Source organism: Balaenoptera acutorostrata, chromosome 3 (genome assembly GCF_949987535.1).
Source record: "Balaenoptera acutorostrata chromosome 3, mBalAcu1.1, whole genome shotgun sequence".
Taxonomy (NCBI): domain Eukaryota; kingdom Metazoa; phylum Chordata; class Mammalia; order Artiodactyla; family Balaenopteridae; genus Balaenoptera; species Balaenoptera acutorostrata.
This window is the reverse complement of record NC_080066.1, coordinates 178,505,955-178,532,488: the sequence shown is the minus strand read 5'-3', so window position 1 is coordinate 178,532,488 and position 26,534 is coordinate 178,505,955. Positions and strand designations below refer to the sequence as shown.

The window sequence follows — 26,534 nt, the reverse complement described above, 5'->3', positions numbered from 1 at the left end:
CATAGACCCCTGTGAGGTAGATATTATCTCCACTTTTCAGGAGAGGAAACTGAGGCATGGATGGTAAAGTAACTTGCACAAGGTCACACAGGTTTATGGAAGCTGGGATTCGAACCCAGAAGTCTGACCAGAGCCTGAGCATTTCTTTGCTAAATGCCACTGCCCCTGTGACAAAGAATAAGGGTAAAGAACAGCTGAAAATCTGATAAATGATGTATGCATCCTGGCTTGTACACTCTTTTTTTTAACATCTTTATTGGAGTATAATTGCTTTACAATGGTGTGTTAGTTTCTGCTTTATAACAAAGTGAATCAGCTATACATATACATATATCCCCATATCTCCTCCCTCTTGCGTCTCCCTCCCATCCTCCCTATCCCACCCCTCTAGGTGGTCACAAAGCACCGAGCTGATCTCCCTGTGCTATGCAGCTGCTTCCCACTATATCTACTGGCTTGTACACTCTTAAGCACAACGATCTTTAGATAAGAACGACCTTATCATTTGTTAACTCTAAAATAATGAGCTCTCTTTCATCATGGAACCATTTGTTATGATTTTGCCTACTCCATCTTTCATGATTTTGACTACACTAAGTACCTCATAAGTGAAATCATACAATATTTGTCTTTTGGTGACTGGCTTATTTCACTTAGCATGATGTCAAGGTTCTTCCGTGTTGTAGCGTGTGTTAGAATTTCCTTCCTTTTTAAGGCTGAATAATATTCCACTGTATATCACATTTTACTTATCCATTCATCTGTTGATGGACACCTGGATTGCCTCCATGGTTACTTATTGTCAATAATGATGCTATGAACATGGGTGTACACATACCTCTTTGAGACTCTGCTTTCAATTCTTTTGGGTATGTATCCAGAAGTGGAATTGCTGGACCATATGCTAATTCTACTTTTAATTTTTTTAGGAACCGCTGTACTGTTTTCTGCAATGGCTGTACCATTTTACATTCCCACCAACGGTGCACATTTCTCCGCATCCTCTCCAACACTTGTTGTTTTCTGTTTTTTTTGATAGTAGCCATCTTAATGGGTGTGAGAGGGCGTCTCATTGTAGTTTTGACTTGCATTTCCCTAATGAGTAGTGATGTTGAGCATCTTTTCACGTGCTTACTGGCCATTTGTATGTCTTCTCTGAAGAAATGCCCATTCGAGCCTTTTGCCTGTTTTTGAGTGGGTTGCTAGTTTTTTGGTTGTTGCTCCAGGAACACATGCACAGTTGCCTGTCAGGGGACTGGAGGTGAGGGGTGGGTAGCTGCCACTGTGCTAAGAGCTGAAACTGACTGAAATTAACTGCAACTTACCATCCAAGTCTTTCTCTGGAAGTTGCAAGCCTTCAATAGACTCTGGCTTTCCAAAACAGTTCTATCAGGCAGATTCTGCCAGTTGCTGTCTAGGTGGGGAGACAGATTCCTGCTGGTTCCTACTCACCATCTTCCCAGAATCCTCTCTCAAACCCCCCACTTAAAAAGCCAACTTTGAGGTATAATCTACACGCAATAAAATGCACATATTCTAAGAGTTTTGACAAAAATACCTGTATAACTACCATCTCCATATGTTTTTAAAGATGAATGAAAAATAGGATTTCACAATCTCCCTTGGCAATTCACTTCTAACAGCCTAATGAGATTGTAATTTCTCCTTAAAATTCGAAATAGAAAGTTTTCATGTAACGGTTTAAGCTCATTCATAAATATGTAATAAAACTGTCTGCCTAATACATCAAAACCAAGCAGTTTCAGTCAATATGCTAATCAGAGGCCAGATGAAACCCAAGTGCTGCCTATTTCTCGGGCCTCCAGAGCACTTTCTCATCCTGTGAACCACGTCCTTTCACCCATAAACTCTCTATGCCTCACCCCCAGCTCTCTCAAGAGACTACAAAATTCCTAAACGTACTCGACTAAAAGAAGCTGGCATTTGGTCCCAAATAAAAATCAGCTGGAGGACTGACTCATAAGAACAGAGAGCAGGGGTCCGGTCACCTGGAGGAGAAAGATAGCACCACAGCCAGTTTCACTGACTGCCTCTTGACAGGGTTAGGGGATGGGTTTCCACACAGCTCTTAACTAAGTCCAGCAGTATTTTAGGAGCAGGGGGAATTTGTCCAGCTGTGCAAACGACGAAACTGAGGTTCAGTAACTTGCCTGAGACGACGCAGCTCAGTGCGTGGCAGGGCTTGGCCTGGGCTGGAAGGACGAGTGAACTGTGGGCGTGGGAGGCAGTGCGCCAGGTCGGGGCACAGCAGGGTCTCCAGCGTAGCTGTATGGCTGCTGTGCATCTGCCCTGCTTGTCACACGGGGCAGGTGATCGGGGGCTCCGCGGGAGACTGCTGCACCTGTACGGGGAGCACGCCTGGTGGAGCGCAGGCTCGGGGACGCTGTGTGGGCAGGAGAGAGGTTGGCTGGGTGGCAGGGGCTGCATCCCAGCGGGTCTCTAGTCCCACCTGGGCAGCAGAGGTGGGATTCGATGCTGGGGTGATGCAAGTGAACACCAGATTCTGATTCATTCTTATAAAAGCAGAGAAACTCCACGTCTCAATGATACGGATAAGATTAAAGAAGAGATCAGTATAATCACATGAGCAATGCATTAGTTCACTGTGATCTTCCCTTTTTCATCTTCACGTTTAGGGTTTTAGATTTTTAATCCAAGTTTCAACAGGTTGAAACTAGACCAGGCAGGCTAAGTGTTTGCAGTGGGGCTTATTAACGAACATGAAATTATCTTCTTCCTATCTCCATTCTTCTTTTAAAAAATTTACAAATTTAATCCAATCAAAACTCCATTGGTCCACTGACAAAGTGCTCTGTAAGGTTCCTGATGTGCGTGTCAAGTTTGAGAACTGTCCCTACTACAGTTCTATATTTAATGAACCTACGAGGGCTCTGGCAATCGTAGTTGACTATGGTTTCAGTAAAAATTCACATAACATTAGCTTATTAGCATTAGGCCATCTTATGTAAAATATTTCATAAATGAAAACATGTAATAAAATGTGACTGAAATGGTTATCAGATGATCCATAGAAATGCTCTAGGTTTGCGGTTCTCAGGATGCCAAAGAACCCCTCCACCAGCCCACCCACTCTGGGCGATTCTAATGCACGCCAAAGGCTCTGCTTCACTGGCTCCCAGCGTGCACCTGTGTCTGGGACTATTGCTCTGAACCTCCCACTTCAACCAAACGCCAGATACAGATTAGCCACTGAAGCCTGGACCTCTCACTAGTGCCTGCGGAATTGAGAAATTATCTTAAAGATTTAGTTCTCAGCCCATACAGTTTAACTTCAGGAAGCAACTGCTCACCTCTCACCCCCCCTGCACAACATAACATCAACCTTAAAGAGGTTTTACAAAGCAGTCTCACTTCCACCTGAGCTCATCCTACACAACCCATGTGCGGCAGTGGGTAGGTGTCTGCTAGCGAAGAAATGTGATCATGCTGAAGTCTGGGGAAGGCATTCTGGCTTATTCATGATTTAACTTGAATTTTAGGCTAGCTAAAACAGCCTATTTGTGGCCTATCAAACATACACTGTACATCTGCTTTACTCATTAAAGAAAAGGGTGCATTGACCAGAAGTAAAGAATATCCACGTTAAAAATAAAGATTAAATGCCTCTCTTCCTGGGATGCCAGTGCTGGGCCTCCCTCAATGATAAGATTCCTTTTCCAGCCACCAGGTGCCGTCCTGACTTGCTGTGTATGTGCTGATCTGTTCTTTTTTTTAAACCTTGAAGAAATGTCTCCCTGACTTGTTTGAAGTTCTTTCTTCTGACAAGAATAAAACTGTGCTGCAAACCATGCTTCTCCGGAGCAGTGCCTCAGAATTATCTGAGAGGCTGTCTCCTGGGCTATGGTCCTCACTTTGGCTCAGTTCTATGCTCATTAGAGACTGGCTTATTGATTATTTCCATCTACATTGCTTGGTGTAGTTGGCAGGATATCAGAAAAACCCACGTGGGGTCACCTGGAGTCTACTTTTCTCCCCCCAGCCTTTGATATTTATTTATTTATTTATTTTTGGCTGCATCGGGTTTTAGTTGCGGCACGTGGGATCTTTCGTTGTGGCGCACGGGATTCTCTCTAGTTATGGTGTGCGAGCTCCAAGGTGCATGGGCTCTGTAGTTGCAGCACGTGGGCTCTCTAGATGAGGCGTGCAAGCTCAGTAGTTGTGGTGCACGGGCTTAGTGGCCCCGCGGCATGTGGGATCTTGGTTCCCTGACCAGGGATCGAACCTGCGTCCCCTGCACTGGAAGGCAGATTCTTTACCACTGGACCACCAGGGAAGTCGCTGGAGTCTACTTTGGATGGATGCTGGGTAGCAAGCACGGACCCTTTGAGCCCCAGCCCCAGCCCCCCAGCTTCACAGCACTCTTCGGTGGTTGAAGTTCGGTGAGTTGAGTTCAGTTGAGGTTGGTTGGTTCGGTGAGTTTTTCCTGATGTCTGGATCTTCTTGAATGAAGTGGCAGTCCATGACTTTTATTTGAGCTGTCATCTTAAGACCTGGACTCTTAAGGGGGTACCATTACATTTCCTAGGTGAAAGGAACCTAGCGGGAAGTTCTAGGCAAGGGATCTAGATGGAGTTTCCAGGTAAGAAACCTAGAAGGAATTTCCAGGCAGGAAAGGCCTAGAAGGAACTTTGGGGTAAACTGGGTTGGTTGACTTTTTTTAAAATGTGGCTTAAAATTGGAAAGATTTGTACTGTATAATAAAATGAAACTAAAATAAATCAGGAAATTGCGCTTCTAACGCCTAAGGGCTCCCAGACAGGCCAGCCACTCACTGAAATTCCGGCTGGCTTCTACAGTTGTAGAAATGATCTAGCTCCAAAATGGCCAGAATGGGACTCTTTTGAAATTCTAAAACTGATTTTTGCACGTGCAATTAAAGAAAGCTGGCTTGATAAAACATTTTTTTTCAAAATTCTGACCTGAGAGAATAAAAGTACTCCTAGGAGCAAACTTGAAGGTATAACTCTTATAACGTCCTTGAAATGCAAGCACAGCCCACACTGCCTGAGACCACAGCCTTGGCTCAACTAGTAGAACCTAAAACTGCAGAAAAGGGGAAATGAGACCTTTAAAAACTCAAGCAGGAAAACTATGAGATCTCTGTCTGTCTATGTGGATGTGTGTATGTCTGTATGTACATTATAAATATAACATGTTTCTACCTCCAAATGATATTATCAAAATTAATTTGAAAAAGAGCTCTATTTAAGTGCTTACCAATGAAATATTTCTAACTATAACAAGAAACTAACCCCTCACATTTTTAAAGTATCATATGATCCAGGATTAATCTTAAATGAAAATAAGTTTAAGTTGTTGGTTTGGTTAATACAGACACGTCTTTAAGTCATCAACATTAAGTATAATACTTTTATTATACCTAGGTTTATTGAAAGGCAATTCAGGGACTTCCCTGGTGGTGCAGTGGTAAAGAATCCGCCTTCCAATGCAGGGGACGCGGGTTCGATCCCGGGTCAGGGAACTATGATCCCACTTGTCGCGGTGCAACTAAGCCTGTGCGCCACAACTACTGAGCTTGTGTAACTCAACTGGAGCCCGTTGTGCTGCAAAGTACAGAGCCCATGCGCCTTGGAGCCTGCGCGCCACAACTAGAGAAGAGAAAAAAAACCCCGCACACCACAACTAGAGAGAAGCCTGTGCACCACAACGAAGAGCCGGCGCGCCACAACAAAAGATCCCGAACGCCTCAACGGAGATCCCGCGTGCCGCAACTAAGACCCGACGCAGCCAAAAAAAAAAACCAAAAAAATCTTTTAAAAAAAGTCAATAAGCTCATGTTATCTCTGTTCCAAACCTTGTCAACAAGAAAATTAACTTGGTATGATGATGTTTTCATAAGTAGGGAAATAGAGATACATGAGATAAAAGTTTTTAGGTAAACTCTTTAAGAATAATTAAGTTTTATATATAGTACGTTTACTTAAAAATAGTTCCTCCAGATTTTGGTAACTTGAAACTTTATAGAGTTTTGCTAAGTTAATATAAATTATGGAAATTCATTAAATATACAGATCATTTCCAAATAAGATAAAATACTAAAACTTTAATTGCTAAGCAAATCTAAGTTTACCTACTTTGTCTTCTTATTAGAGAAAAACTAAAGATGTTTGGGTTTATTGGACACACATCTTATACCACATTGAGAAAAGAAATTATGCTATAAGAAGATGTATGTTTCTAGATGTTATAGAAAATTTTCATAAGTTTGCCAATCGGGAAATGTTAATATGAGACAGTTCACAATTGCTTCTTGGTTTTTGCTAGAGGTTAATGTTTTTTAAGGGTTAACAATTATAATATATATGTAATTCATGCTACTAGAAATAATAAGGGAAATATTTCAGTATACAAGGAAAATAAGATGTGTGTTTTCAGTAAAAGAAGATATGGAATGGAAATGCATTTTGTTAAGGGAAAAGAAAGTGATTTTGTCCTGAAGCATCTCAAAGAGAGATATTAAACTAATTAGGTTTATTTGGTATGTTAAATAACATGGGAAGCGTGGTCAAATAAAAGATAACATTAAGCCTTCTTTATGTTCTGTCTATGTAAGTATATATTATAGGTGTTCCAGAAATTATATGAAATTCTTGGAAATCTTATCTGTCCCGACATAAAATGCTATTTGTCATCAACATTGAGGCTCACACTAAAGGGCCTGAACCCAAGTATTAGGGAAATACTCCAGCTGACTTTCAGGCAAAGGCAACAACAAAATCTGTAAAGGTTATGTAACGATGTAGATACAAAAAATTTTCTGCTTCTACAAAAGTTAACCCCCCATTGTTAGACTTCTGCCATCCTGACGCTTGTGACGTGGCAGCAGTCTGCTCCTAAACCAGATAATTAAGATGGGCAGACAGTAGCTGTGAGGTAAAACAGCCAGGGCTATGGGAAACCCATGACGGCTGCTTGGCTCTCCCTGCTCCCTGGAAAACCCCATTTTTGTTTGATGGGTTAAAGCCTTCTCTTGCTGCAAGGCTAATGTCCTCACAATGACAAAGAAACTGTTAGAAATTGTGTTTTCCACTTGGGATATACTTTCCACAATCTCCAGTGTTCAAAGGCACCCATGTCACTGGGAAAATCATATAAGCCTTAACAAAAACCTTAAAAATTTCTTGAAATTATCACTGTCACTATCACCCTCAATCGTCAGACAAGGTCAACAGAACTGATGGAAAAACTGGACTCAAGTGGAACAAAAATTAATTACATGGGATTGAATGAACTGATAAATATGATTATAATTTTTGTGACTTTCATCTGAAATATTACTGGCTTTTAATCTTTGTTTTCCAGATAAGGGAACCTTTCCTCTTAAGCTAATTATGACTTACAGCAATTTAGTAAATTTTACCTTTGTGAACAGAATTGAAGCATTTATCTTTTCTCTCTACCTGACCTCTCCAGAATTTGGAAACTCTTAGGTTCCCAGCAGCCTTTCCAGGTGAATAAGGAAGGCCCTTTCCTGGCAGGTGCAGTAACCTCAAGATATTTTGGACCTTGAGAAAAGAGCAATTCACCTAAGTCTGTAGGTATCGCAGGCAGAATCTAATGGCAAGTCTTCGGTGTGGCTTTCCTGGCTTTGAGAGGGCTTTTGAAAGTTCAATTTGAGATTCCCTATGAAAAGTTCCAGCAAAGCCAAATTTAAAAGAGCCTATATGATCAATTACATTTATGTAAGTAATCAGGCCAAGTTTACTGAAACCAGACGTATTTTGCAAACAATTTAGTCTTAATTTGACTATATTTGGTAAAAATGAGGATTATCTATTTATTTAACATAAAATTGTATATATTTATTTAAAAGCCTGCATTTTCTTCCCTGGACTTAAAACAAAGCACAGCACGTTGAATCCTGGCCACATGACTAAATACGAAATTTCTCCTTACTCACTTTGGGGTGGGGATGGGCATCAGATTAAGTTCTTTTTTTTCATCCTTAAGACTATTTCAAGGTCAAGTTATTTGCTTTGTTTTTCAAATATTTATTAGCTAAAATGAGGATAATTTAGAAAGAAAAATTATGTTTCAATAATACACCTTTGTGGATATTGAGGTTTTATATTGAGGTTTCTGTATTTACTACCTACATCCAAGATGCTTCTTTGTTGCTATGTTACATTAAAGTTTAACTGAATTATTAACAGGATATTCTAAGCTTGTTTCTGAAGCTGATTACAGTTATTTATCTTTGGATGAAGATCAGATGCACCATGACCTGCACCCAGGAGATTATGAATACTGTAAAAGACATTTTTTAAAGAACTCTCTCTCCAACCTAGATGGAATGACCCTTATCAGGTACTCTGCACAGTGAAAGTGAAGGGAATTGACTCCTGAATTCATATTCCCCACTTAAAAAGGGCCTCCGCACCAGACTGCTCTACCTCTACCTTTGAGGACTGCTAACCTCAAACTCACCTTAAAACAACCATCAAGCCAGGTAGAGAAGATGACAACAACAGTAGACCGGTGGTCCACAAATCCTAACTAGGTCTGGAAGACCCATCCTACCAGTTCAATTGAACTGTTTACTAAATGTTTGTCTCCCTATCAAAATTGAAGGTTACTGTTTTACTTTTAGCTATATTTTTGCCCCAATGTTCAGGATGGAAAAAAATTCTTTAGTAAAGTTATCACAGAGTATAGCTATGGGGGGAAAATCTAACCAATTGGTGGATCTGTCGTCAAATTCCTTGGTCAATACAAGACCGATATAAGCCCCTCATAATATGTATCGCTGACTGTTCAGATTTTCCTAATGTGACCACTCACCCAGACTAACCTCTCTCTGGCCTAATCTTCCAGGTTCAAACTTTTCAACATATTAATATGTCCATCCCTTGTCTGATACTATCCTCAGTCCTTAGAGACCGAGCACAACTTACCCTAGGGCCCCTTGATCTGTCCCTTACTTAACTGAAAAATGTCTTGAAGAGAAAAATGCGAGTAAATTATGCCAGCAACTACTGTATATTAAATACCATGCAAATGACTTTTGGAAAGTCTACAAGAGAAGTGATCCATAGTTTAATATTGTGTTGACAGCCTTCTCTGGTGGCGCAATGGTTAAGAATCCATCTGCCAATGCAGGGGACCACAGGTTCAAGCCCTGGTCCGGGAAGATCCCACATGCTGCAGAGCGACTAAGCCCATGCACCACAACTACTGAGCCTGCGCTCTAGAGCCTGCGAGCCACAACTACTGAGCCCACATGCCACAACTACTGAAGCCCACACGCCTAGAGCCTCTGCTCCACAACAAGAGAAGCCACCACAATGAGAAGCCTGCGCACCGCAACGAAGAGTAGCCCCCGCTCACTGCAACTAGAGAAAAGCCCGTGCGCAGCAACGAAGACCCAACGCAGCCAAAAATAAATAAATAAATAAATTTATAAAAAAAAATTGTGTTGACAAAACTCCCAATTCATGAGGCTATCAATGAGAGCACTCTGGGAGGGATCACCTGTGCTCCCCCAGGTTTTGTCTTCATAGGTGGTATTGGAATTGACCCACCTTCCCAAGGATGGGCACATAAATTTCTTAAAAGCTAACAAATAGAAGGTTTACTCTTATTGGGACATTATGTTACTCCATTGTCTGTACATCAGGAAATAGATGAACCTCCTTTGTCTCTTCATTACAGAGTCAAGAGAACCATGTTAGCAAGATACTAAGATACCTGGTGGCAAAATCTTTGGGGAATCTTAATTCCTAGTGCAGGAATATATGGTTTACATATTGTTACAAAAAAGATGATCAGAAATCTATCAGCCACTGTTGGTTAAATAGCCAAAAAGACGGCAAAAAGCATTGCAGCACAACAGACATCCCTAAATTCCTTAGCCCAAGTAACATTAGATAACAGGGCTGCCTTAGATTTTCTACTGGCTAAACAAGGGGGTGTTTGTGCTATTATTGCTCATAATGTTTGTTGCACTTATATCATTACCTCTGGAGAAACTGAGATGCACCTAGAAAGAATGTCCCAAAAGGCAAAACGGTTATAAGATATAAGAAAAACTGACCCTTTAAATGATCTGTTTAGTTGGCTCCCCTCAGAAACAGGCAATTTTTTTGCTCTGCTTTACAGATGATTATCATTTTCATAATATGTATTATTATTTTTTTCCTAGCCATCAAGTTACTCATGACATATATCACTGCTTGCTTTAAGCCTACTGGTAAAAGCACACGTACAATGTTTGCATGACAATTTGATACAACTGAAAAAATATATAGCCTATAAAATATTTCCCAATTAGCATACGTCTGTACTTGTTCACTATGTCTGCTTAGCTTCCCCCTAATGTGGATAACTAGGCAAATCTCCATACATATATAAACAACAAAAAAGAGGCCAAGCACCAAGGGACATGATGGACACAGGGCAGGCAGCAACCACCCTGACATCAAGGGACAAACATTTTGATCATCAATGCTTTCTATTGAAAGATTTATGATCAAAAGAGGCAAATATCGCAAAAATTTTCACATACTGAGACATGGAGAAGTCATTCTGGCTTATACATGATTTAACTTGAATTTTACACTAACTAAAACAGTCTGTTTGTGGCTTATCAAACATACATCTGCTTTAATCATTAAAGAAAAGGGTGCACTGACCAGAAGTAAAGAATGCCCATGTTAATTTACATTCCCACCAACAGTGCAAGAGGGTTCCCTTTTCTCCACACACTCTCCAGCATTTATTGTTTCTAGATTTTTTGATGATGGCCATTCTGACTGGTGTGAGGTGATACCTCATTGTAGTTTTGATTTGCATTTCTCTAATGATTAGTGATGTTGAGCATCCTTTCATGTGTTTGTTGGCAATCTGTATATCTTCGAACCTAGGGGCAGGACAGGAATAAAGACGCAGACATAGAGAATGGACTTGAGGACACGGGGAGGGGGAAGGGTAAGCTGAGACGAAGTGAGAGAGTGGCATGGACATATATACACTACCAAATGTAAAATAGATAGCTAGTGGGAAGCAGCCACATAGCACAGGGAGATCAGCTTGGTGCTTTGTGACCACCTAGAGGGGTGGGATAGGGAGGGTGGGAGGGAGACGCAAGAGGGAGGAGATATGGGGATATATGTATATGTATAGCTGATTCACTTTGTTATAAAGCAGAAACTAACACACCATTGTAAAGCAATTATACTCCAAGAAAGATGTTAAAAAAAAAAAAAAAGAATGTCCATGTTAAAAATAAGGATCAAATGCCTCCTTTCCTAGGATGCCAAAGCTGTTACTCCTTCAATGATAAGACTCCCTTCCTAGGCACCAGGTGACATACTGACTCGCTGTGTACATGTTGATCTGTTTTTTTTTAACCTTGCAGAAATCTACCCTTGACTTGTTTGATGTTCTTTGTTCTGACAAGACATAAAACTGCTGAAAACCACACTTTTCTGGAGAAGTTCCTCCGAGTTATCTGAGAGGCCGTCTCCTGGGCAATAATCCTCAGTTTGACTCCAAGAAAGCTCTTTTCTACCCCTATTATAGACTGGTTTATTGATTATTTCCCTCGACACTGCCTATGTCACTGACTGCAAAGGCAGCATTTATCACGGTCAAGCCTGGCAGCTGGAGTGTATTGGTCCTTCCCAGCATCCTGGGGGTCAGCTCCACCCATAAAGCTCAAGAATTGTTTGCTTTTCCTCTAGCTGCTAGCACAACATCCAGAACTTGCATGAGACTGAAGGAATGAGAAAAAAGCCCTCATAGTTTGATGTCTTCTCTTCTTAGCAAAGCACAGCTCAGGGAGCCACTGGGAGATGGCTGCAAATGCAGGCTGGGATTTGGCAGCAGTTTCCTGTGTGGCAGCCTGTGTTTGGGCATCTAATTGTGTGTATGTGTGTGTGTGTGTCTGTGTGTGTGTGTGTGTGTGTGTGTGTCTAAAATCTGTAAATACCTGAATCCGAAAAGGAGCCAGCCGGTAATCTACAACAGTAAAGCCCACGTGCCTGAAAAATCTCGTGTGCAACCAGAAAACTCATAATGACGATCACAGTGTGCTTTGCAACTAGTCAGATGCACTGTAGTTAGTCTGTCTGCATTCATGCATCAACTAATATTCACCGAGCATCTATTCTGTCTATGTATATATTACCTCCTCTTTGTACTCTGTTGCATCTCCTCCCAGCTAGGTGCTGGGCATACAGTGCTGAACAAAACACTATGGGACTCGGGGCCACAGCCCGAGGATCTGGGGCCACCACCACTGCCACTGCTGCTGATGACATCACATCACCCATGCCATCTGCATAATGCTCTGCTCTTCAGAGGGCACGTTCACACCTCCTCTTTTGGTTGAGCCCCACAATAACTTGTCTGATTTGACAAGGGACAGCTGGCTAATGAAGAGAGGGCACTGGATCCACATGCAGGTCGCCCAGGCTCATCACCTCTGCCCCACACAGCCTCCAGTCAATGACTCTAAAACCTGAGAGGCAGAGTTACTGGTAGTGAGAGCTCTCTGGTCTCCAGGGGACAGTCATTAGTATAACTGACAAGAGATAGAAATGGACTCCTGAAAGGACCCTGCTATGTTAGCAGGAGCTAATAGATATCTGAGGGCTTTCTAGAAAAGCAGCTGTAGATGAGGCCCTCCTGCACTCAGCAGAGGTTCAAAATAACTAAGAAAATGATGAGAAGCACGTAGGAGGATGCAAAATATTGCCCAGGATGAACAGAACGAAATAGGACACTTAAAATGTCGAGTGAAGTATGGTACTTCTCAACATGGAGAAAAGGTCCCCAAGGTGGCTGTGCAGTTGTCTGTTTAGGATGAGAAGTTATAAGTCTTTGGGTGCAAGGGTCTAAAAAGGGTATTCTTTCTATAAGGTTACCTCTAGAGAACAAGAACATAGCCCCACCATGAGATAGGTACGACCATCTATCAGCTTATAAAATAGAAGACTCCTACAGAGTGATGGCAAGTCTTGGCCAAGTATTTCTAAGGACTAAAACTGCTATTTCCAGTAGTGTTCACATAGCTGAAGGTCCTACATATCACAGAGAAAGAGTGCTTCCTAAACCAAAAGCATAAATGATGAGGCTTAGAAACAATGACCTACCCAGTAGCCATGAGCATCCCAGGAACCCAAGCTGTCAAAAGGACTCAGGAGCCAAACTGAAGTGGCCAATAATGGATAAACTGTTCCACGTACCATAACCATCACAGACTGAAACTTACCAAATACACTTAAATTCATAACGGCACCAAAACCCCCACCAGCAGCAACTGATCATTGTTAAAGGGAGCAGAGAACAAACTCACTATCTTGGAAACTGGTAAATAAAGGGAAAGAAACTAAGCATTTATCTTGGTTAACTCTACCATATGACTGGGTAACAAAATAGTATACTATTTGGGTAACAAAAAGTAGATGAAGGGAAGTTTCTCTTTATAGAAGTACTATATCTGATAAATGAAGAAAGGCTAAAATAGAAAAACCAGTCCCCTTATGGATCTAAGCGTTGGGCAGTGACGGCTCTAATGGCATAGACAGCGAGACAAGCAGACCTCATGTGTCTCTTGTAGGAAGAGGAGACCAATACACATAGAGCCGGAAGAGGACCTAGATCCCAAATTACATTACAGGAAATATGGGGGACAGAGGGACATGTTAAGCAACACCACAGAGATGCACTCACAAAAATCCAGAGTGTGGAAAATGCTCTGGGAAAAATGAAGCAGCTTCTTCAACAAATAAACTGCAAGTGAGGGTGGAGTGTGTTTGCCTGTGTGTGTGTGGAGAGAGAGAGAGAGAGAGAGAGAGAGAGAGCGCCTATGAGAGAGAAAGAGAAAGAGAGAGAGAGAGAGGGCGCCTATGGAGTAAAAGAGACTTATGAGTACAAAATGTACATATGGGGACTTCTTCCCTGGCAGTCCAGTGGTTAGAACTCCGAGCTTTCACTGCTGAGGGTGTGGGTTCGATCCCTGATCGGGGAACTAAGATCCCGCAAGCCATGAGGCGTGGCCAAAAAAAAAGAAACCAACCAATATGGACATATGATCAATGTTCCTAGCAGCATTATTCATAATAGCCAAAACACAGAAACAATCCAAATATCCCCTAACTGATGAATGGATAAACCAAACATGATATATCCGTAAAATGGGATACTATCTAGCAATTAAAAAGGAATAAACTACTGATATACATACAATAACATGAATAACCTCACAAACATTATTTTAACTTAAAGAGGTCAGATGCAACCGGTGACATGTTGTACGACTCCACTGATATGAAATGTTCAGAAAAGGCCATTTATGTTGCCTAGGGCTGGGGGTGGGAGTAGAGGTTAATTACTAATAGGCAGGGAGGGAACTTTTGGGGGTGATGGGAAGGTTCTAAAACTGGACGGTGGTGATGGTCGCACAACCCTACAAATTTACTAAGAATCACTGAATTGTACATTCATAAAGAGTAAAATATTGTATGTAAATTATAACTCAATAAAGCTGTTAAAAAAGGGTCCTCATCTTTTTTAGATCTCTCTATTTATTAACATTAACAGATGAAAGGATAAGACGTCTGGGAACAGCTTCAGAAACAACATGGGAGGGGGCAGTGGGTGGGGCTATGGGTGAACAAAATGGCTAAGAGTCGATAATTGTTGAAGCTGGGTGATGGGTACATAGGGGTTCATTACGCTATTCTGTCCAATTTTGTCCCTGTTTGAAATTTTCTGTAATAAAAAGTTAAAAAACATACAAGTAAACTGCTCCAAAGGCACCTGGCAAGAAAGCATGAGTGCCTGAGAGGCTATTATAAGTATAATAAAGGTTCTTTTTGACATGCTGAAACAAACAAAAAAACCCACACAAGCACAGTGACCCAAAGAAGGGAGGTTGAGAATGCCCAAGTGCCACAATTATGTGCAGATATAGTTTAAATTTCGCTTTTGAGGGGGCTTGTGAATGTTTTTCTTTAAAGACATCTACAGAGAACTTCATCAATCTGTCAGAGTGAATGGACCGTATTCTAACCTGGTGAGTAACGCATTACAGACAGCTGTTCATTTCCATCCGTGTGGACAGTGACCAAGTCTTTCGTTTCTGTGTCAAACACGAACCACCTGTTGTAAACATGGGGAAAAGTACAAATCAGTTGTTTAGTGAGAAAATGAAGACTATTACAGTCACAGCAAGGCTATTAAAAACAATTAACCTAAGAGTTTAAAAATGCTCTGTATTTGCTTAATAAGAATTCTTATTCCCAGCTTTCATTTAAAGAAAATTTCCTACATATGAGCATTTCCTAAAGATAGGAGCAGCAAACTGGGTACTATGGGAAATGATTCAGTTACTGATGCTATGGCAGGGTTCCCTGGTGTTTGAGTTTTGTCACTTACACATTAAAGGAGAGAAAGCCCTGGGCAGGGAAGATGAACCAACACCTACCCCCAGCCTGTGGCCAGAGGAAGCAGCAAAGGGGCCACTGCACAAGCTCACTCAGAGATCTGGCCCAGGGCAAGGCAGGATGGGTACAGGAGGATGGGGCCGGGACAACATCCAGTGCTGCTGCAAGCAGAGCTGGGCCAGCATCTGACCTTCTGTGATGCTGGTGTGCAACCAGCTGGGTGAAAGAAATGACCCAGAGAATGGCAGAAGGGCGAGTAGAGGACTGGCCTTTGAATTTAGCCTCTCTGGGCTCAGTTTCCCCAACTGTAAAATGGGAATAAAGGCCCAGAATGACTTTGCAGGCCCAGCGTCCAATCAGTCAAATTATAACCGACATGGAAGTGCTCTGAATCCTCTAATCAGGACACGGTACCCGGTCAATGTTTGTTAAATGGCAGGAAGATTGAACTCTCCTGCCCACATGTTCTCAAGTAGTGGCAGTGAGTCGGACCTCAGTGTTTTCAGGGATGAAAAGGAATGTGGACTCCCTGCTGCTGCCGTTTCAAACCTTGATGACACACATCCATCGGCGTGTCCACTGAGCTGGAGTCACTATCCACTCAGGGCCCTAATCAGCACCACTCAAGGGGACTGGCTGACCCCTGACATCTGGATTTGGCGTCTCAGCTTTGCTTCCTTGCATCTTTAACAACCATTTACCTTTAATGTGTGCTATTTAACTGTTTTTTTAAATATAAATTTATTTATTTATTTTTGGCTGCCTTGGGTCTTCGTTGCTGCACGTGGGCTTTCTCTAGTTGTGGCGAGCGGGGGCTTCTCTTCATTGCGGTGCGTGGGCTTCTCATTGTGGTGGCTTCTCTTGTTTCTGAGCACGGGCTCTAGGCGTGCGGGCTTCAGTAGTTGTGGTGCGTGGGCTCAGTAGTTGTGGCTCACGGGCTCTAGAGTGCAGGCTCAGTAGCTGTGGTGCATGGGCTTAGTTGCTCCACCGCATGTGGGATCTTCCCGGACCAGGGCTCGAACCCGTGTCCCCTGCATTGGCAGGCAGATTCTTAACCACTGCACCACCAGGGAAGTCCCTGTGCTATTTAACTTTAACAGAGGTCAGAATAGAAGAAGCAGAGAGACTGGGCTGTCTGGGCTGTGCCTTTGAAACATCGTGTTAAACTGCCCCATCGAGAGCTAAGCCTGGTACCAGGACCAGGGGTGGGGGAGGCATAAACGAGGGGAAGGATTAGGTTGCATGTTCCGTCTCTCTTCCTCCTACAGGACACTGTCTGTGATTCTGAGCAGCTGGCACTGTCCCATACCCTGTCCTGCCACAGAGTCAGCACGCAGCTGATGGCAGTAACTGGCTGGCAGCCATTCATTAGAGCCTGCTGAGTTGGAAGCTTCAGATGTCTCTAAGAGAGGTCCAAGGAGTGTGAGTGTGTGTGTGTGTGTGTGTGTGTGCGCAAACATTTTCACGAAGGATTCTGTTGGATACAAGGTGCCCAACTCTTAAGATGTTGCCACCTATGATTTATAAATGGTTACTCTTTCTTTATACATACTCTAAGTTCCTAGCAACAGAATCTAAGTGGTATTCCTTTTTTTTGAAGCACAGTTGCTGTACAATATTTTATAAGTTACAAGTGTACAATGTAGTGATTCACAATTTTTAAAGCTTACACTCCATTTATAGTTATTATAAAATATTGGCTATATTCCCCATGGTGTACAATATATCCTTGTAGCTTACTGTATACTTAACAGTTTGTACCTCTTACTCCCCTACCCCTGTGTTGCCCCTCCCCACTTCCCTCTCCATAAGTGGTACGCTCTTTAGAGAGGAGGGGATCACCAATGGTATATGAATTAAGCTATAATACGTGTAGATACTATGGAAAACAATATAAAAGTATAATCGAATCTTATGAAACAATGATATAATAATAACCACCGAAATCGCCTGCCAGGCAACCCCAGGAGCTGCTTCATCCATTGTCTCCCTCAGTCATCAGTGTACGGCCAGGCAGATATATCGTCACAATTTACAGAGGAAGAAACAAACTCAGAGAGGTTATGTAACTGGCTCAAAGACACACTGCGGCTAAGTGGTAAAGCTGGGATTCAAGCGCAGAGCTAGGGCCTGGCATGTCAGAGGCGCTTTGGCAAATAAGTGTTGGCTGAATCAGACATGAGGCTCAGGATCTGGGCAGTTTCTAAAAGTCTGACAGGGCAGCAAGAAAAAGCATTTAAAATCCGCAGTGCTTTGAAATGCTTTGTTGCCCCATTCCGAAGCTGAGAAGCCCCACAGTCCTGTGTGTGTGGAGCTGGGGCCTCTTCTGGGAGAGGGGTCCACAGCTTCCCTCGGGTTTTCCCAAAGTCCAAAACGTGAAGGGCCACTGCCTCAGGTTTCACTTTCGAGCTCGGACTTAATTCCCGGCAAGTCATTAGGAGCTGAGAGGGGCAGCCGAGAGCTACCCTGTGCCTGTCGCTGGGGACACGCAGACAACAAGCCTCTTTCCCGTGAACTCTGAAAGCCCAAGCCATGCTGACATGCACTTACCTCCCAGTCAGCGTTCCGACTGCAACCACAGACCCTGAAGGATGAAAACCAGAAGACTGAGCTGGGTCCTAGAACATTGTAAAGGAAGTGTAAATGGACGGCCAAACACCGCGCGGCCACATAAAACACTCGCAGGCACGGCTCTCAACCCTTAGCGCTACCTGGCCCCACTTAGAAAACCTCCTTTCTCTCCAGAGAGGAAAACATTTTCCTACTTTAAGGAAGGTCATGTCTCAATAACACTAAATTTTTTTTCTTTTTTTTAAGGGATAGTTAGGGAGGTTTGGGATTGACATGGACACACTGTTATATTTAAATTTATTTATTTATTTATTTATTTATTTATTTATTTATTTTTGGCTGTGTTGGGTCTTCGTTTCTGTGCGAGGGCTTTCTCTAGTTGCGGCGAGCGGGGGCCACTCTTCATCGCGGTGCGCGGGCCTCTCACCGTCGCAGCCTCTCTTGTTGCGGAGCACAGGCTCCAGACGCGCAGGCTCAGTAATTGTGGCTCACGGGCCCAGTTGCTCCGCGGCATGTGGGATCTTCCCAGACCAGGGCTCGAACCCATGTCCCCTGCATTGGCCGGCGGATTCTTAACCACTGCGCCACCAGGGAAGCCAACACTAAATTTTTATCCTCTTATAATTTTTCTCTTTCTGTCTTATATCCTTTCACAGCTACAGTCATCAGATGACAGATCAACAAAGACACGTTCTTCCTCCAAGTCTTGGAAGTTCCTTCAGTTGACCCCCATGCTGAATGGGAAGCTTGTGCTCCATCTGTCTGGAATTACGACCCCTGCACCCAATGCCATCAGGTCGATACTGGGTAAACGCCCCCCACTGGGTGCAAGACACCATGGTAGCCCCAGACGGATCTCAAGGTGAGCGGGGCACATTCCAGGTTTGGCTCTAGTGGGACACGTACGTGTTTGTTCCTAACAAGGTGCAACAAGACTGATGAGAGACGTAAAAGGAGCTGGAGAGGGAGCATTAGGTGAAGTCAGACGGAGAAGCTGGGCCGAGGCATCCCGGTGCTGGAAGCCTTTGACTCGGGCCTTCCAGTATAGGTGAAGGCGGACGTGGACACACCAATATTTTTTTTGGATCGAGTGTTAAGGGGACAACAATATGATCACGGAGGTAGAAGCATCACAGTGTGGGGCATATGTGAGGAATGGCAGGTAGAGTCAGCGGGTTTACAGGGTGGGGAACGGGACAGCGCATGGATGATACTAGTAACGTGGGCTGCCCTGCCATGTCAAGGACGGTGATCACTGGGAAAAACACAGTGAGAATAACTTTTTCTTTTCACTAAAAAGAACGATGTGATCGAATCTATGTTTTAGATCACTTGGTAGGAGGGCTCAGGACGAACTGAAGTGAGAAGAGATTAATCACAGGAAGAACAAGAAAATAGTAGCACTGGAAATGGAAATGGAAGGAGGCACTGAGATACCACTGGAGAAACCGATGAAAAAAGAGAGAGAGACCAGAGAGAAACTCTTCAGGGACTGATGACATTACTGCGATGCTTTTCCAAAGCGGGAGCTGTGATTAAGCTCAGGGCCTCCACTGACACACAGAGAGAAATCATGTGCACTTGAAGCTTTACTGCCTAGTTGATTTGAGGCTCATAACGTTTTTGAGATGAAGACACTTGAGTGTTTCTGTCTAGTGGCCAGTGGGTAAAGAAGCTACGGAACTGCAGATCTTTTTGGGCTCCGGTTTGGCGCCCGTGCCCTGATGCCAGGCTGGTGATGGAGTAACTGGCATTGCTTTCGGCCAGGCTGCCGTGTAGACCGAGGCCGCAGGGAAGGCTGCTCTCCTGGACCATCATGTCCCTGATGCATCAGTGGCTGCCAGCTCTGCGCCAGCGCTTCATGTATTCGCCATTCCACCTGGTCCTCCAAGCCCCCACCAGGGGACAGTCACGACATGGGCCGCCACTTCCTGTATCTATGCCCTGCCACCTGGGCCACTCCCGCTCTTCCCTCTGGTGGCGGTGTCACCCCCAGGGCTGTCATCTCAGTGATCAGCTCGCCCAGTGACCAGCCAGCTCCAGTCTCTCACAGACCTTCTCCAAAAGCGAAGGGCAGGGGCTGCCCTGGTGGTGCAGTGGTTAAGAATCCGCCTGCCAATGCAGGGGACATGGGTTCGAGCCCTGCTCTGGGAAGATCCCACATGTCGCAGAACAACTAAGCCCGTGTGCCACAACTACTGAAGCCCGCGCGCCTAGAGCCCGTGCTCTGCAACAAGAGAAGCCACCGCAATGAGAAACCCATGCACCGCAACGAAGAGTAGTCCCCGCTCGCAGCAACTAGAGAAAGCCTGCGCGCAGCAACGAAGACCCAACGCAGCCAAAATTAAATAAATAAATAAATTTATCTATTAAAAAAAGCGAAGGGCAGGAGGGCTGAAACATGGACCCAGCACATCAGGAAATGCCGGCAACTCTGCGGGGGCTGAAAGGAGGACGTGTGGGGTCTACAGAGGGGCAACCCCTTACCTGGGGCTGGATGTGTCATTAAGGGCGCAAGCAAGATGGGAGGTGTATTTCACTCACTACAGTATGATGTGGTGGAAGACCCTGACTCTGGGAGTCAGACTGAGCTGGGGGTGAACACTGCGCACTGGCTCCATCACAGATTCAGGGACCTTGGTGAGCTATTGACTTACCTAAGCTTCAACTTCCTAATCAATAAAATCAGGGTAAAAAACTTCAACCCGCAAGGCTGCTGCAAGGATTAAGGATAATACATGTACAACGCTTGGTATGCAAACAGTGCTCGATAAATGCAGACACTGCTGTGTGGTACGTAGGGAAAGGATACTTCAGCACTCTGATGTACAATTGGAGTTCCTTTTGCAAAGGTCACAGACATGCTGACTTTAAACTTTACCTTTACCGTCAAACTCAAAGTGCAGAGATAAATTAAACTATATGCTGTTACAATAGTTAATAAATTCTCATTCAAAAGGTACTCTGTAGATAGAATGCAGGCTCATAACAAGGGTTTTTCAGGCTTTAAGCCAGAAGAGATTGCACTTGGGAAACCCAGCAACCAACTCGGAAAGGCTCACTTGCTGTCCAAAAATGCAACAGCAAACTTCCGAATTACACAGATGAGACCATTTGAGGCAATGTTTAAAGCAGTGCAATTTGAAGGAGATAAAGGAAGTGACATTTGCTTTGGGACGAATTTATATCACTATTAATCTCATGCAAAAAAAAAAATCAACATGTTCCAGATGAATTTTTTTAAGAAAGATGGAATATAACATGCATGTCTACCTCTATTACTTTGTCCCAGACAGGCCGGTGACCAACAGCGTCCCACAGGGTGGCGTGCCTGTCATGCCCACAGGTCAAGAACTGAGGTTTTGAGGCATGGATGGCCAGTCCCCAGAGCTCATCAGTGTGACCCTACAAAGAACCGAGACAAACAGAAGCTCTCTGAAATATTACAGCCAACACTCAGGAGCCCTGCAGGACCATGAACCATGGCTTACTGCACACTCTGGAATTTCTCCCATCTGTTTTTCTTCCTCGCTGACTGAAGCCGAGGAAGGTGACGTTAGTATAAAACACAGGAAGAATCTCCTCTTTGTAACTCTGTCTTACGTTCTACTGTTACACAGAATGAACGTGTTTGGTGGGCTTACTGAGCTGGCGCGTACCTGAGTGATAGGTGTGAAGTCTCCGGACAGCGTGCCCTGTAGAACAAAGTTTCTGGTCGTGCCTATCAAGATCACATCGCCTTTCCCCTCAGCCACTGTCCGTATGGGACCAAACTGTTCTGGAATCTGCATTGAAAAGATTTCAAATGTCATTAAATTCTTAGCTCCATCATTCAAAATACTTGTTTATCATGATAGCTCCTATCACAAAGACATACACACACACATGTGCTATGGAGAGAAAGTACTTGAGTGAATGATCTCAAATCTTACATTTAAACTCCAAACATTTCATATACCTTAAAAAAATCAGCAATAGTAAGGTTTTTTTTTTTTAAATATAAATTTATTTAGTTTTGGTTGCATTGGGTCTTCCTTGCTGCGCACGGGCTTTCTCTAGTTGCGGCGAGCGGGGGCTACTCTTCATTGCAGTGTGTGGGCTTCTCATTGTGGTGGCTTCTCTTGTTGTGGAGCATGGGCTCTAGGCGCACGGGCTTCACTAGTTGTGGCTCACGGGCTCAGTTGTTGTGGCACGTGGCCTCAGTAGTTGTGGCTCATGGGCTCTAGAGCTCAGGCTCAGTAGTTGTGGCGCACGGGCTTAGCTGCTCCGTGGCATGTGGGATCTTCCCAGACCAGGGCTCGAACCCACGTCCCCTGCATTGGCAGGCGGATTCTTAACCACTGCGCCACCAGGGAAGCCCAGCAAGGTTGTTTAAAAAACAAAGAATAAAACATTTTTTTCTTGACAAAATATAAAAATAAGAAATACAACTGAGTAGTTTACTCTTTACTTGTTATGACTTCTGATAGCAGAACCAGGTAAAATTTGGAAAGTAAAGAATATGTAACATGCTGTAATAAGAGTTCCTAAACATTTTTTATAACTTAAAAGGATAAATTCTTTGGCAACGTCATTTAGTTTTGAAATCCCACTGCTCATGTTGGCAAACATATATGATTATCTAAGTGTCAATAAAAATAATTTCAAAATACACCAGCCAAGAACAATTTGCTATGATAAAATAAACAGAGGTTCTTGCACTCTATAAAAAGAACAAAAAATCGCAGCGAAACCCTGGGGTGGACTCCAGGCGCTGCGGCTCTGGGACGGTGCGGAGCAGCCGTTCTCACACAAACTTCCTACTTCCAGCTGGTTTGTTAGCGCGGATTTGAGAAGAGCTGGTAACAATCCATGCTAATGAAGAGGAGTTACAGGTACTTAAAAATGATGAGTATCTTCTATAAAACTAGGTGAGACTTTGGAGTATTTGTTAGGATTATAATGTAACTTGGGTTCATCAGATGCTGGTCAAATCTTATTATAAAAATTGCTACTGCAATTAAAGTCTCCATGAAAGGAAGGTGATTTCCAAAGCTCAGATAAAGGCCTTCCTTTATGAAGAGGAGGAATCAACAAAACCAAATTCTCATCCTGTCAGAGCACCAGGCCATGCTGCTCTCTGATGTAACTGTGCTGGGTGCATCTGACTTAGAAGTTGGAAAAGTTCTACAAGGTGTCCATGCTATGCTAGAGAGGAAGAAACTCAACCTTCGGATTGATGCCGACCTTGATATCTGTCTGCTCATAATTTCCCAGGGCCTGGGGAGAGAAAATTCAGTGAGTGTGTAGAAGGAATATTGAATTTCTTGCCTCTGGCTCCTGTTGCGAGTCCAGGGCTGCTAACCAGGTAGTAAGGAGGTGAAAGAGATGCCAAAAGGGGTCAGAGCTCTAGAGATGATACTGGCACTCAGCCATGCACAAAGTAGATACTCAGTAAACACTAGTAGTTCAAAGTGAAAATGTCTCCAAAGTAACACGCTGGAAATTAAAGTGAAAAGAGAAGAAACGTTTTAACGATTAATCAAAATGTGGATAAATGTTCCTTTGGAAAAGTGAGATTGGGTCTTTGATAAAAATATTCTAGATGTGAAACGCCACCACCTCACACTTTATAAACCTAATTTCCTTTTAGTACTTAAACTGCCTTCATGATTTTAGTAAAATACTACCCCGTTTAGGAAAATTTTATCTAAACAATTCTCAAAACGGTAAGCTGAAGATTTCAAACTAACAAGGAAACTGGTCAGTATAACAGTTTAACGTTCACAACGAATGTCAATAGCATGACTTGCTGTCTTACCTCGGTTTTATGAAGTTTCTGGTAGTTTCCATCCCAAGAAATGAGCTTCCGGTCCTTCCCTCCTCCCGACACCAGCGTGCCGTCCCTCAACATACAAAGTGCAAAAATACCGCCCTCGTGGGCCCCTTGAACTGCGTAGCTTATTCGATTCGTACCTAAACACAGCAAGACCAAGCTGAGGACATCGTCAAAGGCTCACCTCTGCCCATCTCATTTCATTTTTGTTTTAAAACGCGATACTGTTGGTTAGAACCTCATTGCAGTGTGAATCTATAAAGGATCCACTTTCTAGAAGTTCCCAGAGCACCAGACAAGCATGAAGTGGATTACTTTATAATTAAGGAAAACAGGGGGAGGGGGTTGGGGGAGGGACGGACTGGGAGTTTGGGGTTAGCAGATACAAACTATTACATATAGGATGGGTAAACAACAGGGTCCTACTGTATAGCACAGGGAACTATATTCAATATCCTGTGATAAACCATAATGGAAAAGAATATGAAAAAGAATACATATGTATATGTAGAACTGAATCTCCTTGCCGTACAGCAGAAATTAACACGTTGTAAATCAACTATACTTGAATAAAATAAACTAAAAAAAAAATAATTAAGGAAAACACGCTAACACGAAGCATAGTGTGTGAAGAGTACAGCCAGACTACATGTGGCTGAGAAATGAGCTGTGTGTCTCTGGACAAGTGACTTAACTGCTCTGTCTCAGTTTCCCCCTTGGTGTAATGGGGCTACTGCTTATCCCACTGGATTGTTCTAAGGGTGAAATGAACTGATGTATACGTAGAGTCCGTGGCACCCAGAGTAGCAGGGATACTACAAAGGTCACCATATTAGTCTGAAATTACATTGGTGGGTCTGTTTTCACCTTCACCCCCAACTCAAATACTAAGATCCTTGAGGACAGGGATGGTGCATTTTCCCTTTTTTCCTGGCACAAGGTAAGCACTCATATGTGCTCACTGAAGAACTTCCCTGGTGGTCCAGTGGGTAAGATGCCGAGCTCCCAATGCAGGGGGCCCGGGTTTGATCCCTGGTCGGGGAACTAGATCCTGCATGCTGCAACTAAGAAGTCCGCATGCCGCATCTAAGACCCAGTGCAGCCAAAATAAATAATAAGTAAGTAAATAAATAAATATTTTAAAGTAAATAAATAAATGCTCATTGAGCTTCACCGAACAAATGTTTCTGAGTAAGGAGACCTCCTTACCACACCGTTTGCCCACTGACAGCGGGGATGCCCATCTGACTCATACGTATGCTCAGCATCTAGCATGCTGCCTCAGACACAGTTATACTCAATCAACGCCTGCCAAGCACTACGTGGGCCAGAGAAGTTAAATACTGTAGAGCTAAATAAACAGTCTTTGACGACTTCATCATTATAAGCTGTTATCAGATCTCCTAAATAAGCTATTAATTCCATTATAACGTCTTGGGCTTAAAGAGCCTTTTAGAGTGACAGAAGTCCACAGCTTACTAGTCTCATCTTCCTCAGTCCCAGTTTTTCTGGTTCCAAGTTACACCCACACACATGCATGTATGTACCTAGGTACCTTGGAATCGAATAGTAAACCTGGAAATGATATGAACAGACAATTCTTACAGGAGCCACGTTTGGCTTCATACTTATAACATCACCCAGAAATGTCTGCTTTGGGAGGAATCACTTGTTACCTTTTCCCCATACCAGGATGTTGCCACTTGAATCTCCGGTGATGGTGTCACCATTTTCAGAAAAAGTCACACAGAGGACAAACTTTGGCTTTTCTTGCTTCTGCAGAATATTGAAGAAGAATACATCTATACAATCAAGCCATCCTTTTGTTCGTATTAATACCATCTAGAAGCACAGTCACCCCAAGCTGGATAGTGTCAGCTTCTGCTACCACACTGTGTGCCTTTCATTCTTATCCACCATTACGTAACTTATGCCCTGAGATTACCTGGTCTAAAATAAAGAGATTTCTGGTACTTATCAGGTTGAAGGCAGTTCGAGCAGAGGAGGGTGTTGGAGAGGCTAAGGGGCCGTGTTGCCGTGACTACGGCCTGAAGGATGGGCCTGGCATCCTCTAACTCAGCCTCTGGGCCCACAGGGCAGCAGGTGCCCTCCCGGTGCTCTCACAAGGCCCGCAGATGCTGGACTCAGTGGCACAGAGACTGCCCATCGCTCTCTGCAGAGTCCCACTGAGGTCTCCTGGGCGCCTTCCTCCTTGCTCTTTGCAGCCAGCAGGCCTCGGCGAGGGCCCCAGCCCCTGGGCATCCTTTCCTGGTGCTTCTCCCTGTGCTGGTCCTTCCTTCTCAGCATCGCCAGTGTTACCCATGAGACACGAGGGGCTCCCCAACTCTGCCAGGGATCTCCAGGAACAGTCTTTATCACGACACCCCCGCGTTTGCCAATTAAAACAAATTCTAGCACTGGGATGCCTCAAAGCTTCCTTAAAAGCTAGGTGACCGCAAGTACCATCGGTGAAAAATAAAACGACGGATGCAATTTCACTTTACCTCGAATAATCCTTGCTTCTTAATAAGGGAGCTTCCTTCTAGTGTCCAAAAGTAGAGATGGGATTTTCCACAGGTAACAATTATATTCGTGTCCGTGGGGTGGAAATCCGCAGCAAACACAGCTTCATTGGAACACTTTGTGCAAAACAGGAGAATCAGATGTCTCAAGTCTCTTAAGACACTTAAGAAAAT

General features: G+C 43.6%; 1 protein-coding gene across 7 annotated transcripts in view; it reads right to left on the bottom strand.

Moving 5' to 3' along the window:
- EML1 (EMAP like 1) overlaps positions 1-26,534 on the bottom strand; it is a 200,626-nt gene that overhangs the window by 7,450 nt on the left and 166,642 nt on the right. For 5 of the 7 annotated variants that reach the window (XM_057543478.1, XM_057543472.1, XM_057543473.1 and 2 more), the window contains 8 exons: positions 26,343-26,477; positions 25,515-25,614; positions 23,824-23,978; positions 23,250-23,282; positions 21,683-21,808; positions 21,297-21,428; positions 18,003-18,070; positions 15,080-15,168 (listed from right to left, as the gene is read on the bottom strand). In XM_057543478.1, coding sequence (XP_057399461.1) covers positions 15,080-15,168; positions 18,003-18,070; positions 21,297-21,428; positions 21,683-21,808; positions 23,250-23,282; positions 23,824-23,978; positions 25,515-25,614; positions 26,343-26,477 — 838 coding nt within the window. The remainder of the gene's footprint in view (positions 1-15,079; positions 15,169-18,002; positions 18,071-21,296; positions 21,429-21,682; positions 21,809-23,249; positions 23,283-23,823; positions 23,979-25,514; positions 25,615-26,342; positions 26,478-26,534) is intronic. The other 2 variants (XM_057543475.1, XM_057543477.1) reach the window with 1 other exon arrangement.